This window comes from Sturnira hondurensis, unplaced genomic scaffold (assembly GCF_014824575.4).
Source record: "Sturnira hondurensis isolate 20B ecotype Veracruz unplaced genomic scaffold, ASM1482457v3 Scaffold0017254, whole genome shotgun sequence".
In the NCBI taxonomy this organism is placed as follows: domain Eukaryota; kingdom Metazoa; phylum Chordata; class Mammalia; order Chiroptera; family Phyllostomidae; genus Sturnira; species Sturnira hondurensis.
In genome coordinates, this window is record NW_028089885.1 from 137,537 (window position 1) to 154,775 (window position 17,239).

At 62.3% G+C, this 17,239-nt stretch overlaps 1 protein-coding gene across 3 annotated transcripts; it reads right to left on the bottom strand.

The window, feature by feature from the left end:
- Positions 1-296: 296 nt before the first annotated feature.
- ZDHHC8 (zDHHC palmitoyltransferase 8) lies at positions 297-15,637 on the bottom strand. 3 transcript variants are annotated; one of them, XM_037067381.1, is made up of 11 exons: positions 15,367-15,637; positions 8,399-8,520; positions 8,068-8,225; positions 7,808-7,980; positions 7,514-7,616; positions 7,049-7,140; positions 6,744-6,885; positions 6,412-6,532; positions 6,228-6,337; positions 4,003-5,003; positions 297-1,190 (listed from the first exon to the last, which is right to left on the bottom strand). In XM_037067381.1, the coding sequence occupies exons 1-11, from the start codon at positions 15,468-15,470 to the stop codon at positions 965-967; spliced, it is 2,352 nt and encodes a 783-aa protein (XP_036923276.1). In that variant the 5' UTR covers positions 15,471-15,637; the 3' UTR covers positions 297-964. The 3 variants fall into 3 exon arrangements, with proteins under 3 accessions (XP_036923276.1, XP_036923275.1, XP_036923274.1); XM_037067380.1 differs by lacking the exon at positions 297-1,190 and adding an exon at positions 1,462-2,904 and having other exon boundaries at positions 8,152-8,225; positions 15,367-15,634; XM_037067379.1 differs by lacking the exon at positions 297-1,190 and adding an exon at positions 1,463-2,904 and having other exon boundaries at positions 15,367-15,632.
- Between the last annotated feature and the right edge of the window lie 1,602 nt (positions 15,638-17,239).

A 17,239-nucleotide genomic window follows, 5' to 3' on the forward strand; every position in this document is an offset into this window, starting at 1 on the left:
ATGAGGACAGAGATCCTCTCCTTGTCCACATGGGCCCAGTGTGGACAAGGAGAGGTTCAGCCTGAACCTCACATCATCACGTAACCCGAGGTCTGTCTAGCCAACTCCCTCGCCCCCCCACCCCCCAGTCCCCAGCCATCACCACCATCCAGCCCCACTCCTGCGGCTGCCTCAGCCCAGGGCCCTGTCAGTCCAACCTCCCAGCACACCCCAAGGCCTGGAGGACAGGGGGACCACATTGTTGGAGAGAGCTGTGGAGGTAAACACCAAAAATTTTATTTAGGGCATTATACTGGAGTAGAGAATTCCTTCTAAAACAATAGAGAACAGCTTTGTGGCTTGCTCACCCCCACGTGGTGCTGCTGCGCCAGCAGGAAAGGGCAGGCTGGGGCCCCGCCCCCTCCCTGGGGGCATCCAGGCCCAGCTGGCTGCCTGCAGAGCCCCACCCAAGTGGCCCCGAGCACCCCCAGTGCACGTCTCCAAGTGAAGAGTGACGGCAGCTGGGCAGCTGGTTCTCCTCCCGCCCTGGCAGGGCCTGGACGGCTCAGCAGGCTGGTGGCTCCAGTTAAGGCATCTGTGCTGGGGTCAGGGAGGGGGGAGTGCAGTGACCTGCGGGGGCAACCTGAGACCCCCACCCCAGCCTTACCACAGAGGCCTGGGCTTCCTGAAGAGGAAGTGGCGTCTAAAGTGCTTGGTCAAGCAGGGAGGTCAAGGTGATGGCTTGACACCTTGGGAAGGCCATGCTGGTCCCAGCAGATCCAGGCCCCCTGCCTGGGGCATTGGGCCCCCTGCAGCAGATGGGAACTTCCTGAGGTGGGTGGGCACACAGTCACGGGCCCCAGTGGGCTGGGAGTCAGTCAAGGTTTGGCTGAGAGAGAGGGGACCTTCAGCCAACACCCCAAGGTTCATGGCAGCCTGGCCTCCCAACCGTCCTGGGCTGGGCTGTCCCAGGCCCCACGGACGCCTACTTGGCATCCCGCTCAGGCCCCGAGAGGCTGGGGAAAAGGCTGGAGGCAGCCAAGTGCAGGCGGCACACAGCTCCTCGCGGGGGCACCCCAGCAGCTGGGCTCCAGGGGACCTGCAGTAGCGGGCGGTCCTCAGGGAGGCCCAGGTGGCACAGGTGCAGGCCGGGGGGCACCCTGGACGGGCCACGACGCCCCCATCCACGGCTACAAGTGCCGATCCGCCCCCTGCGGGCCGCAGCGTCCCATGAGAGAGAAGCAGAAAGGTGGACGTCAGCCAGGGGCACAGCTGCCCAGTGCAGGGGTCCAAGTGCCAGGGCCCCTCCCACAGTGGGCCAACCCCTGCCCTCCAACCTCTGCTGTCTCAGTCCCAAAGCATCTGTGGAACTTTGGGTGGCCCCATGTATACCCCTCCTCCATCTCCTGCAAACCCTTGGGTTCTCGGGGGCCCCTGGGGCAGCTGCAGCCCCAGCCTGTCTCCAAAAGCCCTATTACTACCAGAAGTGACGCAGACCCCGGGGAGCCACATGCTCGTCAGCCAAAGACCTGTGGGCCAGCCCCTGCCTCCCAGGTTTTCAACTGGGCCTAAGGCAGCAGAAATGCCCACACGGACGAGTGATCCCTGCTGCCAGCCACCGCCTCTCCCAGAGCCCGGCTGGCTCTGCCCCCCACCCCAGAGCCCCTGAGTATCAGCAACAGCCCTGGCCTTACTCAAGGAAAGGATCAAAATGACTTTTTCTTTTTTTAATAAAATTATAGATATATAGATGTAGATATAAAAACATAAAACAGACACAACGCAAGCAGACGCTGCTGTGTGCTTACTCTCGGGCCCCTGGCACCAGGCAGAGCTCTGACCCCCTCCCCATGTGCTTCCCACGCAGGCACCGAGGCTCTGGCTCCCCGACGCTGCACGCCTTGGGGAAGGGAATCTTGTTTGGCAGGGAAGGGACTCCTGGCCTCAGAGGCCCCTGCAGCAGTGTCCAGCCTGTGCCTGCTCCCACCTGCCCCCGTTGCCACCCACAAGAGCATAAAGCAGAGGTTAAGGCTTCAATGACAGCGAGTTTCCCGGCAGTGGGGGCAGCGGGGGCCTGAGCTCTAACACATGGGACATGGCATGGTAGCTCAGCGCACAGACACAGGGACACGCCCGTGGGCTGGGCGAGACAGGACACATGGAGCCGGGACCCCTCCCACAGCTGGCAGTCTGTCCGTCTGTCTGTCCCCCTGTCCATCAGAACCCAGAGGAGCCCCAGAGCTGGGTGCCTGGGGGCTGGGGCTGGGCTCCCCACAGAAGAATTGGCCTCACCAAACTAGAAGTTTCCAGCGAGTCCCTGAAAGGCAGCAGGTTGGAATTAGCCAGGCAGCAGGCCCTCAGTCCGGAGGATGGCCGGGGACCCAGGCCCCTCTGTCCATGTCTGGGCCACAGTGACCCATCTATAAGGGGAGTGGTGGGGGCTGGCCTGGTGACCACCTCAGGACATGGATGCAGTCCACACAGATGGGGTCCGCGCCCACTCAAGGCCCAGCCACGGAAGCAGGGGCACCCACACAGATCTGCGGCCTGACCGCGCCCTGGTGTGCAGACAAATGGATAGACGGGTGGAAGAGAGGGACAGACTCGTGGAGGCATGGTTCTCGTTCCTGCTGATGAGTCCACACCAGGCCTGGGCCGCCGCCTCTGTCAGGGCAGAGCAGTCGAGGGGTGGGGGCAGCCGCTGGGGGGTCCTGGTCCCCGTGGTGCCACAGCAGGTGGGTGGCAGTCACTCCTCACACCGAGATCTCGTACGTGGTCCCACCCACGCCAGACACCTTCTTAACAAGCGTGTGCCGGGCAGGGCTGGTGGAGGGCCCCGGGGGGCCAGCAGCAGGGCCCAGGCGGGCCAGGCCCTGGGACTGCCCATTAAGCTTACTTGGGGGGGTCTTCAGCTGAGGGTGGTCCCTGCATCAAAGCAAACACATACATGCACACACACGGTGAACAAGGGACCACGGCAGGACAGAGGCCGATGAAGGCAACGGGACAGACAATGCAGACAGAGCCCGAGGTGGCCCATGCCACTGAGCTCAGAAGGTGCCGCCCAGAAGACAGGGCTGCACCAAGCCTGCAGGGGAGGGCTGTGCTGTGTCAGGACAGGCATCAAAATGGCTGTCACACCCCTAGGTCCCTTGGCCCCTCCCACTGGCAAGACCACAGCATGGGGAGGCCAGCTGAGCCCCTGGTTCTGCCTGGCCCTAAGCTGGGGAGCCCAGTGATAACTGTGTGGCCCCTTCCCTGTTCCCCCCAAGGAAACCAAGGGCTGCCCTCCTGGCTGAACGCCTTCCTAGCAACGACCTCACTGCCTTGTCAGGAGGGCGGGGGGGGGGCCTCCCTCTTTCAGCTGCCATCCCTGCCTCTGCACATCCACCCCCTGCTGGACCTGCTGCCCCCACAGCAGAGACTCCCTGGCGCAGCCTGAGCTCGAGGCAGCTGAGGTGGGTGCCCTGATGGTGCTGCTGTGCCCAGGGCAGGGCACACACAGACAGGTGCTCAGTTCTTGAGCTTGGACCTGACCTGCCAGGCAGCCGGTCCTCATCCTCAGTTATCTACCCACTAAGGGCTTGGGACCAGCCTGCCCCTCGGGGCCCAGTTTCTGCATCTCTGAGCAGGGAAGCCCCTGCTCCCAGGGGCTGTGTGCCCTACCCACGGTAGTGCATTGTGCTGCAGGGTGCTGCCCCCCAGACAAAGCCTCCTGGACAGGAACAGTGGAACCACCTCCTGAGGAAGAAGGCCTAGGGCCCCCACCCATGGGTCTGTGCTGAGGGCATGTGGGGCATTAGGCTAGGACGCAAGTCCTCCCACACCTCAGGACATGCCAGAAGTACCCTTGGAAGGGTGCTACCCTCATGCAGGCCAGTCAGGAGCCTGCAAGGTGTGGAAGGGCCACCCCACAGGCCACATCAGGCCTTGCAGACAACCCACACTTGCTTAGCCAAGTGGCCCCACAGACAGAGGGACACCTGGCCCCTGCCAGGAAGCCTGTGGCACCCCAGCACCCACCTCTGCACAGCCAGCGAGGGCGGTGGTTCCGGGAGGTCCGTGTGGATGAAGGCAACGGCTTTGGGGCCCAGGTAGGAAGGCGAGCGGGGAGTGCTGGGTGGGGAGGGCGGGCCCTGGCGCAGGGGAGATCTGTGGGAGCCACTGCCCGGCCGGGGTCCCGGGGCGTTGTTGTTGACCAGGTCCGCCTGCAGGGAGGACGAAGAGGTCCTCGGTGCCCGGCTCACCGCACTGGACAGCGAGGACAGCGACGTCTGTAGTGCAGGGTTGCGGGCGCCTCCGAAGCCAGGCCCAGACACCAGATCTTCTCTGGATCCGTAGCGCAGCACAGCACCCCGGGGGCCCTCAGACAGCACGCTGGCCTGTTGCAGGCTGTAGGAGCTGGGCGCGTCGTAGACACCGGAGTCGCCAAAGAGTGAGTCGGCCTGAGACCGCAGCAGCCGCTCACGCTCCTCCCTATCCTTGCGCTCCTGGATGGAGGCCATGATGGTCCTGGACAGGTTGTCATAGCGCACGGGCGAGGGCTCCCGTGGCCGTGGACCAAGCACGGGGCTGAAGCTGCGGGGTGGGGGCTGCGGAGGGTCCACCGCAGTGCCAGGGTGCAGATAGGGCGAGCGGTAGCTGGCCACACTGGCTGAGGGGTGGGCGGGGCACGCACGGCCACCAGGTGAGGCCGGGCTGAGCAGGCTGTCGTAAGACAGGCTGCCATTACGGTTGGGCAGCGCATGGGGGGCAAAGATGCCACGGTGGGGCGTGGGGGGCCCACCATCGGAGCGCAGGGGCTGCAGGGCCATGTGGTCCCCACCCCGTCGGCCTGTGGCCTTGAGGCTCAGGGATCGAAGAGCCCCTGAGAAGGTGTCAGCAGCGCTGAGTGGCGGGGACGGCGGGTAGGCAGCGTGCAGACCGCCAGCTGTGTAGTCAGGGAGGCCCAGGCTAGGCTCAGACACGAAGTCCAGGCTGTGGATGCTGTCTTCCCCCAGAGTCAGGGAGTCAGGGCCCGGGACCTGCAGGGACAGAGGCTGCATGTGGGCCACGGCCCACCCACCATGCCCCACCTGGGCACCGGATGCTCTGTGCCCACACGAAGGCTGCAATCCTAGGGACGACAAGGTGGTAGCAGGTACAACCAACAAGGTGTCCCAGAAGCTGTCTCCTGGCCACAGAAGGAAGTGGGACAGAGCAGCAGCCTCTGATGACGCTTCCCCAGGGAAGGATGCGCATCCTGCTCCAGTTTGAATGTTGGTGGGGGGGGAGGGTGTCACCTCAGGAGCTGGACCTTAGGAGATGTAATAACCACACAGTGACCAGGGCCCTCTCTTGAGCACCCTGCCCCTGAGGGTTGGGGAACTACAGGGCCACTGCTGGCCACTACACCCACCCAGAGCAGTGTCCTTAAAGTCCACCCAGCTGAGGGCAGCCACTCAGACAGTCTTTGTGATTCAATGCTCGGGCTGGAGACAAAACCCAGAGGGGCATGGGTGGGCACAGACATGGCCTTGGGGCACTTGGCCAACCCCAGACCCTCAGTGGGATCCAGGACAATCCCAGGAAGGAGGTGACCCAAGTGAGAGCACCTAAAGCCCGTCCCCATCCCCAAGAAGGGCCACTCACGGCACACTGGCCAGGGAGGCTTGGACTTGCTGCCAAGACCAGTAGGCCCTGAGAAGCAGGCTCAGGCAGGATGTCAGCCCTGAGAAGAGGGGCTTCATGGGCTGGGGGCTGGGGGCTGGGGGCTGGTCTAGGTATGCTGGTCCAGCCACAGGGCTTGCCTCTCGGGTGGCTGTGAAGGAGGATGGGCAGCCTGGGAACTCATGGGGAATTCCTGGGAATTCCTCAAGCAGTCCAGAGCTGCCGATTGCTCCACGGTGAGCACACAACGCTTATACAAGGCAGAGAAATAATGTGCTTTCTCAAACAATCTTGGATTCTTTTGAAGCCTTCCCGTGGGCCTTTTAGAGTGACTAATGGTGGAATTCCTGGCATCCCGGCACATACTGCTCCTGTGGGCAGCCGCCTACCAGGCCAGCGGGCAGTGCAGGCAAAGGGAGCAGGGCCAGGACCGCCTGCACCGGCCCTGCCCAGCACGCTCTGCCCTGCTCCCCTCCGCTGGCCCCCTCAGGGATCTCTGTGAGGTAGGGTCCTGCTGACACCCTCTATGCCCCAGGCCGGGCCTCCCAGGGGGTGAGGCTTCTGGGGCAGGGTCTCCAGGACAGGGCCAGGCTTCCTACCTGCTCACTCGGCCCGCAGAAAGGCGCTTTGGAACCTGTAGGAAAGGCAGGCCGGAACTTGTACATTGCGGGTGTCGGGGGGCTGGTCCTCTGTGCTGACAGTGCGCTCTCTGGGGGAAGAGGACCACAGTCAGGCCACAGTCAATCCACGCCACCTCCCCTCATTTGGCCAGCCCCGCCTCACCAGCACTGCCTGGGCGAGGGGTCTGCCGGTCACTGCCGAACGTGCCAGTCTCCGACTTGGGGGGCAGTGGTGGCCCCAGATCCAGTGGCTTCTCATCCAGCCGGTCCAGGCTGCCCTTGGACTAGGAGGGGGTGTGGTCAGTGGTGGGTAGAGTGTGGGCCAGGGACAGGCCTTAACTGGGGACTCCTTCCTGGGGTCCTGGGGCCTAGACCCTCCCTTAGAATCTGCCCAGCTCCTCCCCCTTCCACTTTTCTAGGCCCCTCCAACCTAGCTGCTTCCCACCTCCAAGGGTCTGACCCTCACCCCATCTCTTACCCACCCAGGGCCCTCACCTTGCTTCGGCCCAGGCCAGCTTTCAGCCCGTTGTCACTAAGCTTGACCTTGAGTGGTGGGGCTCGATCCAGAAGTTCAGGCCGGAGGAAGGGCGGCTCCAGGCGGGCAGCAAGGGGCAGCCGGGGTGGCTCCACCACATACCTGCACCAGGGGCAGAGGGGACAGTGGCGAGGGTGGCCCAGTGTGAGCATACACAAGGGCAGGCCAGGCCTACCTGTCAAGGGCAGAAGGAGACCAGGCTTCGGGCCCATAGCTGCCCACCCTGAACCCAGCCCAGGCCCCCTCGACGCCCTACCAGCCTCACCGGGGAGCCAGAGGGCTGCACAGCACGTGCTCCACGTTCCCATAGCAGCCTCGGGTGAAGGGGTTCACGCCCCCACGAAACTTCCCCGTCACCTGCGGACAAGGGACCCCTCAGCCAGCGTGGCCACCCAGGGCCCAGGCCAAGGTGGACAGAGAGACAGCTGGGGCTCCTCACGGGTTGGTCAGGGTCAGCCCAGTGGTAGCCCCACCCAGGCCACCTCAGCTTATCCCTGCAGGGAGCTGTGGAATTTACAGGCCCCGGGTCCCTGGTGGCTGCAGCAGCACAGCCCCACCCCGAACCCCACCAGGATGTGCTGGGCCAGAGCCTCCAGCGGCACCGCTGCACAGGCCACCTTGACTGAGGGCCCCCAAAGCCCTGCCCCCACCCAGGGTCCCGTGCAGCCTGGCCCTCTGGGCACCGGGGACCCCCCATCACTCTGACTGTGGGGCCCACCCAGGTCTGCACCTGCTCATTGGTAGTGCGCCCTCGAGTGACCAGAACCACGTGGAAACCAGTGAGGCCGATGACAGGGATGAAGAAGAGGCCAGCCACACACATGACAGCCATGCTGGCCGGTTAAGGCCAACGGCCAAGGGTGAAGACACAGAGCAGGTGCCTGTGGACAAACTGCCCACCCCCCAGGAAAGGTGACCCACCCCCTAGGGATTTCCACACAGCTGATCCATCCCCCTGAGCCTCGGTTTCCCTGGTAAAACTCGCCCCCAGCCCACAATGCCCCTGTGGTCGGGCCAAGGATACGTGATGGTGGTGTGGGCGGCGCCCAGCCCCTCAGCGTGGTTCAGCACGTAGACCAGGCCGAAGGCAACGACCCCCACCATGTGGGCACTAAGCGACAGCAGGAACAGGAAGAAGTAGCGGTAGTTGCGGCGCCCGATGCAGTTGTTGACCCACGGGCAGTGGTGGTCGAAGTCCTGGGCAGGAGCGGCACGTCAGGGTGAACAGTGGGCAGGGGTGGACACACTGCAGGGAGGGGGCGGACGGGGTGGCAGGGCGGTCACCTCTACACAGTTGTCGCAGACACTGCAGTGGGAGCAGCGTGGTGGGCGGTAGAAATGGCAGGTGGCACACCACTTCATACGGACCTGGATGCCCCGCACATCCACGTTCTTATACAGTGGGGCCCGGAAGTCATCCTCCTTATCCTCGTCTTCGTCCGCTATGGGCCAGAACCAAAGGGAGGAGCTGGCAAGTGACTTCCCTGGCAGGAGGGCCTCACCCCGATCTCTGCCAGCCCAATCACTGGGAACCCCTACCAAAGGCTCTCCCTGTGTCAGCCACTCACACTCTAGTGAAAAAGAGCAGATAATCTGTCCCAGCACAAGGTCCTACCTCGGGGGAAGACGCCAGGGTCCATGAAGGTGGCCATGCTGAAGTTGGCCAGGACAAAGAGGAAGATGATGCCATTGTAGACGGGAACAGCTGGGGACACAGCTCGTGTCAGCCACGGGCACCTATGTGGGATAGCAAGGTGGAGTTGGGTCTGGGACTGTGGCAAGTGACTCAGGAGCAGAGGACTTAGGCATGTCTGTGCATGTCCAGTCCTTCCAGGCCACCCCTCAGCTGAGCACAGCAGTCAGGAAGGCCACTGCTGCCCCTAGCCCTCTGGGAGGCCCCACCCAGTTGCCTGCGGCTCCTCTGCTCAGTCATGGGGCTGGGTACGTCCTTCATGGCGCATGGACTGTGTGCCGACTCCAAGCCCAGCAAGCCCCCAGACAGATGTGAGGAATTTAACTCATATTTGAGAAAACTGGGGCTCAGAGAGGCCCACAGGCCTGGGATAGCACAGTTTAGGAGGGGTGGCCAGAGCCCACCCACACCCTTCCACCCCACCCAGCATCTTTCCCAGGCTGCCAGGAGGGAAACGAGCCCTTCCTGCCCATGTGCCATGACTGACAGAGGCCAGTGATGACCTCCACATCCTCACCCAGTACTGTCCCCAGCCCCGTGGGGCCCCCTTAGCAGGGCAATCCTTGGGTGGGAGGGCCCCCAACTGTCAGCCAGTAAATGCAAAGTGGCGCTAACCCTGCCCTTCCCTGAGGGGCACAGTCTCAGAGTCTGGGCCACTACGCAGCCCCCTCTTTTTAGTAGGTCACCTCACTCTTCACATGACAGTGCAAAATGCTTGGAGACTCCAGAAAAGAATGACTCCCCACCCCATTTGAATCTCTCACACCTTGACTCCCAAGACTGCCCCTCTTCCAGGATGCCTTCCCAGACTTCCAGTGCCCTGTAAGGGTCATGCCTACCTCCCTCGTGGGCAGTCTGCCACAGACAGTGTCTTCCTCAACCCTCTGGGGACCTGGCCAGAGCCCAGCCTTTGGAGACCCACCAGTCTGGGGCACATGGCCTGTGGGCCCTGCCCCGACTCAGCAGCAGGTCCCCGAGTCTGCCCACTCAGCTCCTACGAAGCCCCTCCAGCCTCCCCAGCTCTCCCATAGCCCCTGGCTGCTGTTCCAAGCAGGGGTTTTCGGGGGACTTCTCCCCTCCCAGTACTGAGGCCCACTGTGAAGCTGGGGGGCCAGTGGGGATCCCCCACAGCAGCCCTCACTGTGAGCCCTGCCTGTCACCCAGCGCGTGCAGGCCATGCTGGTGCGCCCACGCCTGGCTTGGCCAGGAGCCAGCCCCGCCACCCAGCAACCACCTCCATGACAGCAGAACTTCGCTATTTTTAGTGGAAAGCAAGAAGCTATTTAAAGCTTCCCTTCCCACAGCAGCACACTAGGCACCCCAGAGCCCGAGTTACCCCTTCCTCTTCTCCAGGACTAGTCATGGAGGTGGATGTACGGCCTGAGGATGGGCTTCCCTCTGCCAGGAGGGCTTCCTCCAGCACCCCCTTCCCGGCCAGCCCAGAGTGCCCACCAGAAGACGCCTTCCACACTCCTCATCCCTGCATGCTGAAGCCTGGCATACAGACAGTGCTCAATGTGTGTCTGTGGCTCTGATTCGATGCCATTCGGCGAGGCAACAGTGGGCCCCTGAGGCACGGTCTGCCCAGCAAGGCAGGCCTGGGGGCCCGGGTCCAAATGCCAGGGCTTTTCCCAAGCATGCCTAGGACTCAGGGAGAGGTGGGGCACTGTGGCCCCCAAATGAGTGGTTCGAAGAACCCCCTCCCCATGGCACCTGCTGGGAAGGGCGGGCCACGTAATCTGCGCAAAATGAAAATGTAGGCCACCTGTTTAAAAAGCATGAAGAATTTCAAGGCAGTGACAGGAGAGCATGGAAGCCCCACAACCCTTGTGCCCCTGCACAGCACAGTATGAGAGCCGGGGAGGCAGCCTGATCTGGGGAAGGAAGAGGCCAAGAGAACCTGGGATGCACTGGGACTGGTTGAGGGAGGGTGGGTGGGCAGATGTGGAGTGCAGCAACAGGGCGGGGCTCTGAAAACAGGAGGACACATAAGGAGGAGCCTGGAGTGTGAGCCCCACCCACTGTCCTGTCCAGGTTTCACTGACAAATACACAGGACCCACTGGCTATCTGCCCTGCACAGAGGGCAACACACTGCACCCTCCCAGCTGTGTGTGTCGGGGCTGGGGGGGTGCTTCTTTTCAGTCCTCCCCGTTTCACAGAAAAGGAGCTGGTACCGCAGGGCTTGACACCGGCCCAAGGTCTTGGGATGAGTCTGTGTCTGAGCCAGGATTCAAACCATGACACAGGCTGGCAGGGCCTGAACCACACGGGCAGCCCCCACGCCCACGCGGACCAGGGCTCCCACCAGCCTGGGCAGCCTGTGCTGCTTCGTCCTCCCTGAGCTCTGAGGAGCACCCAGGCTGCAGGGGTTGGACAGTGACCCTGATTAGATGCTGGGGGAGGGTGTGGCTGTGGGGCGCAGGGGAACGGGTGTGGAAATCTGCACTGTGACGGGCCGATGCCTGCGCTGAGGTGCTGGGTGGCCTCTGCCAGTGTGCACACAACCTACCCACTGCCTGAGCCTCATGTACCCAGGGATGGGGTGCGGGCCTCAGCCAGTGTTGGGTCGGCTGGGGAGGGGTGCAGGTCTTCTAACTGGGACCTGAGCCACTACCCCCTCTGCCCACCACCTCCAGGCCTCAGACTTGATCCAGACCCAGTATTAGGCACACCCATGCAATCCTGGCCCCCCAGATGCCCCTAGGTGGCCTTCACCACCAGGCATGCCCTGAGGGGCTCAGGCCTGGCTCACACCTAAGGAGGCTGGCTCACTGGCCAGTGTTGCCAAGGCCTGGAACCCAGCCACCCTGGGAAACGTGTGGACTTGGGGGGCAACAGAATAGCCCTTGCAAATATGTGCACAGGCATAAGCATGTACCTACATGCACAGGCAGGGACAGATGCACGCACACGTGTGGTGCACACACAGAAACATGCACATGCTCCACCTAGGACATGCATGTGTAGACACATGAACACACTGCAAAGCATAGAGACACACATGTGATTGTGTGCAAATGGCAGCGTGTGAACACACATGTGTTGACATGCAAGGCATGTGTGTACACCACTTGTGTGTGCACGTGTGTGACTATGAACACACATGAACACAGCCACACCTGCATGCCTGCACAAATACAGGCATGTGCACTTGTGAACACATGCTTCTCCTACCACTGACCCCAACCCCACTTCACCCAGGCTGGGCCGCTGCTCACCACCCTTCCACCTCTGTGCTTCCCTCTACTCCCATGGGCGAAGTAAGCCGGGTATATGAGGACACTCAAGCTCTGGGCAGAGCCTGGCAGACAATAGTGCTCAGCCACCTCGAGGCTGTCCTAGGTTCCAGGGGGCCCCTCTACCCACAGGAATGTAACCCCACATCCCACCCAAGGGATGATGCACTACAGGCTTGCCCTGTTGGGAAGGGGTCGGACACTCCCTGCTGGCTACAGCTAGGCTTCGGGCCACAGCGAGACTAGGGTGGGGGTACCGGGCGGCCCAGCTGAGGCTCCGTGCCCTGGTCCCTGACCAGCCCCCAGACCCTCTTCCTCAGTATCAGAACCACACACCACCACCATGAGCCCCACCCATGTCAAGGCTTGGGACCAAGGCTGGGTGTGAGGTTCTGCAGGAGCAGCTTGGGCACCCAAGTTATCTGTGGACTGAAAAATTTAACTTAGACACTTTCCTTTAAGTTGTGTTCTTTGTTAACAGTTCAAGTTCATACACAGGGACACCCAGGAACAGAGGGTCTATGGCCACTCGGCCCTGATCAGGCCAGGCAAGGCCTCTGGCCATGTGCACCCACCCATCTGATCCCTAGGGATAGGGAAACTAAGGCTCGGAGACCAGGAATACCCCAGGCCACATACAGTGAGTCCTGGTGGGGGCCTCATACCAAGATTCCTCCACACCCCCCAGCCCCAGCCAGCAGCTCTGTCCACCTGGGCCCACCATGGGTGGGCTGGCCTGGTCCTGGGCTGGACCTCCCAAAGTCCTAGGCTGGGCCTTGCTACCCATCTGGGCCTCCGAGCATGGGGAGGGCTCAGGCCCATCCCGGGAACAGGCCCTGGCATCCCAGAAGTCAACCCACGGGCCCCAGAGAGACACAAGACGGCCCTGCCCCGCCCCAGGGAATTGGTGTTCTGCCAGGCAGCCCCGCTCTCTGATGTTCACAGGGTTCCGTCCTTCTGCAAAGTAGCTCTGGGAAAAGTAAGGGGCAAACACAGAGGCCTGGGGACCCTTGGACTCCCCATCCCAACCCCAGCATCTAACCCAACCTGGCACTAAGCCACAGTGTGAAGGGCTTCTAGGGCCCGGGGGCATAGCGGCACCAGGAGCCCCGGAAGGCTTCCTGGAGGAGAGGGGCCTCTAGGAGCCTGCCCTGCTTTAATATGCTCCCCATTCTCACAGTAGGAATGCCCCCACCTCCCGGCATCCCTTCCATACCCGATATTCTCTTAGCAACATGCCCGAATGTTCTGCTGGTCCCAGCCCCTAGGGAGCCGGCCTTGGCCCTCCAGGCCCCCAGTACACCACCCTATGTGATGCCAGGAACTACTGCCTGTGTAGACCTGCCTTAAAGGAGCGACTCACGTTTACTGAGTGCCGAGACAGGGCCCAGGCCCCTCAGCACCCAGTGAAGTCCAGGGATCAAAGGCAGAGGAGACAGAACCCTGGGGCCAGGAAGAGGGAGCAGCAGTGCTACTTGCCCTGCATGTGTCTGAGTCCGCAGCAGGCCTGGGCCGGAAAACACAGCAGAAAGAAGCATAGGCACTGAGGTGATGAAAGACCAGTCCTGAGGAGGGGACCACCTGGACCTCTGCCTCCCCAGAACTGGCACACTGCACCGGCATGGATGAGCCTGGTCACCCCACAGAGCAAGCGAACCCCTTCTCAAGAACCCAGCTGCCAGGGCAGGGCAGGCCAGGATCAGTTTGGCCCAGGGACTGTGGGTGGCCTCAGGGTCAGCTGCAGGGGAGCCCTGTCCTGGGGATAAGTGAGGCTCCCTTGGCTAGGTGGTCACTCCACCCAGCTAGTACCCCCAGGCCGTCATCCTGCCACGGGGATACACGTGACACCCTCTCCTGGGCCATACACAAGGTAGAAAGCAGGCATCACCTGTGGTACCCCAAGGGAACCTGCATCTCCCAGCATGGCATCCCCAAGCCCAGACCCCGTCTGTGACAACAGAGGAAGGAAGACCAGGAGCGCAGCAGGGTGCACAGGGTGCATCAGCCGCATAGCCTACTGCTTGGGGATGGGTCAAGTTCACAGGACAGCGAATAAGAGCCCTCTGAAATCACCGGAAGGTCTCACCTCACACAGCAGGGTACAGCAAGGCCAGGTGAGCCTGGAGAAAGGGACGAACGGGCTCTCTGGAGTGGAGTCAATTTCAATTCCTTTTTAAATGTTTTTTTCCCCTACATTTCACAAGTTCTCAGTAGTGAACATGTATTACTTTGAATGTTAGGAGGAAAAATGCTAAGTTGCACTTAAGAAATGAAAAGCTGAGACTCCCTGAAACCGCCCACCCTGAGGCACCCACCCTCAGCCAGGACAGGGCTGGGCTGCCCCCCCAACCCCCTAGAAAACCCAGCAGGACTCCTTCCCCCTCTTCCAGTGCCTGCTGCCCACCTGCCCCTCTCCTCTCTGCCCCACAGGCAGCAGCCTGAGTGACAAGAACACGCCTGCTCACCAAAGCTAGAAATAAGCCCGTCCACACAGGCCTTTTTTAAACACACTCTTGGCAGCCTATGGCACCTACCCAGCTCCAGAGTCCAGGTAGTGGGCTCTCCCGCCTCCACAGGCACCCAGCACCGACTCACCATACACAAGGCAGCCACCCTCGCTCTTACTAATGTGAAAGGGTGCCATGCCAGCCCCTGCCCACCCGGCTCCAGGTTCACTCACATTCGGGCTGACCCGCCTCTGAACAGAGGCCACATTGGCTTCAGGCACACCTGAGGCCTCAGGTCCTCAGGAATGGTCCTTTGAATGGTCATTGCTTTGGTCAGTTGGGCTGTATCTGAGCCTGGGACTCATGGAAGGGGGTGGTCACAGACCCACATGGCTAAAGTCTGGTGTCCTGATCTTTCCTTATGCCAGAAGGAGATTTGGGGAGCACCCACCACCATGCAGAGGGAGCTGTATCCTCAGCCCACCACTTTGGTCTGTGAGCCAGTCTGCATTCCAAATGAAGAAGCTAAAGCTGCAAAGGCCCAGAGCCCTGCCGACTTTCTGCCTCAAGAGTTCCAATACCCACTGTGATCAGTGTCCCTGGGTGTGGCTTGGCCTAGGCCCTCCAGCTGTGATCACTAGGCTTTCTTGTGAAGAAGGTCAAGGAAGGGTGGGGGGTACTGTCAGGCCAGTGTCACCAGTGGCTGTGGTGGGGCAGGCACGTGAGAGACAGGCCATACCACATCTACTTGGGAACAACCTGGCTCTGACCCCTGGCCAGACAGCGAGAGGGAACCCAAGAGAGCCCTCAGCTCCTAGAAGGAAGAGCTGGTGGCTCTGGGCAGCCCACATCTCCTTCTGAAGCCTGTGGGAAGGGGCGGGCTGCAGCCACACCCTGAGCAGCCACTGCACACTTTCCTGTCCAGGCCTAGTGCTTCACACCCAGGGCCTGCTTGGCACACTCACTAGGTGCCCACCGGGCACTCGTGTCCTCCTCACACACAGAACTCACCTTTCCACGGTGCCCCAGGAAAAGCCCACTCACGGCTTCAGCCTCAGCCCAGGATAAGGACTCATGATGCCTAAAGCCCTGGTGCCAGCCTTGCCCTGGCCAGCCCTCCGAGCTGCACCGGGTCCCTGTACCTGGTCCCAGCCCCTTCTGACCCGGCTGTGGCCCTTGCGTACCCAGCGACGCGGCGGACTCACGTGAACACGAAGAACAGGGTGCTGGAGCCGACCAACAGCGCGGCGGCCGTGGCCACTGGGATGTACTTGGCGGGTTTGAGGCGCGTCCCGGGGCTGCGGGGCATCCTGGGTGCCGCGCCGCCGCATCCCTCCCCGGGGCCGGACAGGCGGGGCCGGCGGGGTCGTGCCGGGGTTGGTGAGGCGGGCTGGATGCGGCGCTGGACCCGCGGCGGCGGTGGTGGCAGCGGCAGCGGCGGCACAGGAGAAGGAAATCCCACCCCACGGGCGGTGCGGCGGCGGCTGATGTCAGCGCGCCCCTTAAGGTGGACCTGGCGGCGAGGGGCGCGCGGCTGGCAGGCGAGGAGGCGGGGCTGGGCGGTGAGGGGGCGGGGTCGAGGACATCGGAGAAAATGCCAGTCCCACCACGCCCTTCTTCTGACGCAGGATGCGGGAGCCCACCCAAACCTGGGACCCCAGAGCTCCCAGCCGCTGGCGCATGCGCATGCCCACTTGGCTGAACCTGGTCGTCCAGTCCGGCGCTCAGACCCGCGGAAGACGGGCCGCTTCTCGCCCTGTAGCACCCGCCTTGCGATTGCCTACGGCCCTCTGAAACACGCCGTAGCACACTGCAGGGCATGCCCACCAAGTGGAGATCGTAGAGGACGCCAGGCACCCTGTTCCCAGCCGGCAGTCTCTGGTGCTGTGGCATGTCAGTCCCCTGCTAGGCCTCAGTTTACACAGACTTGTCCCTAAACACCTCGGAATACTGTGTTCCTAAGGGAAGGCTGATGGCCCTACTCCACGCTGATCTCGATAGTGTCAGGGCCCTCTCATCCGGCGCTCCTCCCACTCCGGTATTCACGAGGGGCTGGGAGTTGTACAGGGCCACCTTGTTTATCCCCTTCCCATCTCCCAGCCCTCTGGCCACTTGACAAGATCGAGCACAACTAGCGGACAGGGTAAGGGCGGTGGGGAACTGGTCCCTCCGTCTCCTGGCCCAAGCTGCAGGCTTGGGATTATGAGTGGGCGAGAGGCCCAAGGCTAGGCGAGTCCCTTAGCCTGCCCGGAGCAGGGTGGAGCGCCCCTCAGGAAAAACCGGACACCCTGCCCCTGCGTGGGACAGGCCGGTGGTCTGGCCCACCTCCGACAGGAAATCCCCCCGCCCTGTGCCGACGCCGCTTAAGGTGGACCAGCAGCCTCGCAGAGCCGGTGAGGGGTGGGCGGGACTAGCGGAGCAGCGTGTGCAGAGGCTCTGGGAGGCTGGGACTTTGATCAAGCTCCAGTGCCTCTCCAGTGAGCACCAGCAAGTGTCTCCATCCGTGGCGGCGTACGACACAGCGGCCATCTCCTCAGGTCAAGCTGCCAGAGGCCCTGGGGTTTCTTGGCCTGGAGGCCCCTCCTTGCCGGTAGGTAGGCCTTCTTAAGGCTCCAGCTTCGAAGGCTGCTGGCCGTGAGCTGCTATTAAGGAACCCGGGATGGGGGCCAGACCTCGTCGTTAAGGCAGCTTGACAGCAGATACGGTGATGCGCTTTCTCCCACGACACCCTGTTGTGGCCTCTGGTCACTGCAGGAGGCCCAGAGCATGGGGGACTAGCTCTGAGAGGGGGTCTGGGGCAGCCGGGTGGATTCAGAGTGCAAAGGTGAACAAAGAACAGGCCCCACCTGGAACAGACCCCTTCTCATGGCTTTCTGAGATATATAGCCCTATGGTAGCCTAACATTACAAACAGGTCCTGGGGGGGAAGGGGGGGGAAGGGGGGGGAGACGAGGAACACCACTCCAGCCAAACTGTGTCCTACCATGGCTTCACCCATGTTCTTGCCTTTCTGCAGCCCTGTTCACTGGGCCTGGACACAGACCCACTCATCAGGCGAGGCTCCCCAGACTCACCCAC

Coding starts and splice junctions, on each gene's coding strand:
- ZDHHC8 (XM_037067381.1), bottom strand. CDS start 15,470: ATGCCCCGCAGCCCCGGGACGCGCCTCAAACCCGCCAAGTACATCCCA. Junction 8,521..15,366: donor ACCCTGTTCTTCGTGTTCAC/GTGAGTCCGCCG, acceptor TATCCCACATAG/GTGCCCGTGGCTGACACGAG. Junction 6,886..7,048: donor TGCAGCCCTCTGGCTCCCCG/GTGAGGCTGGTA, acceptor CCCCTGGTGCAG/GTATGTGGTGGAGCCACCCC.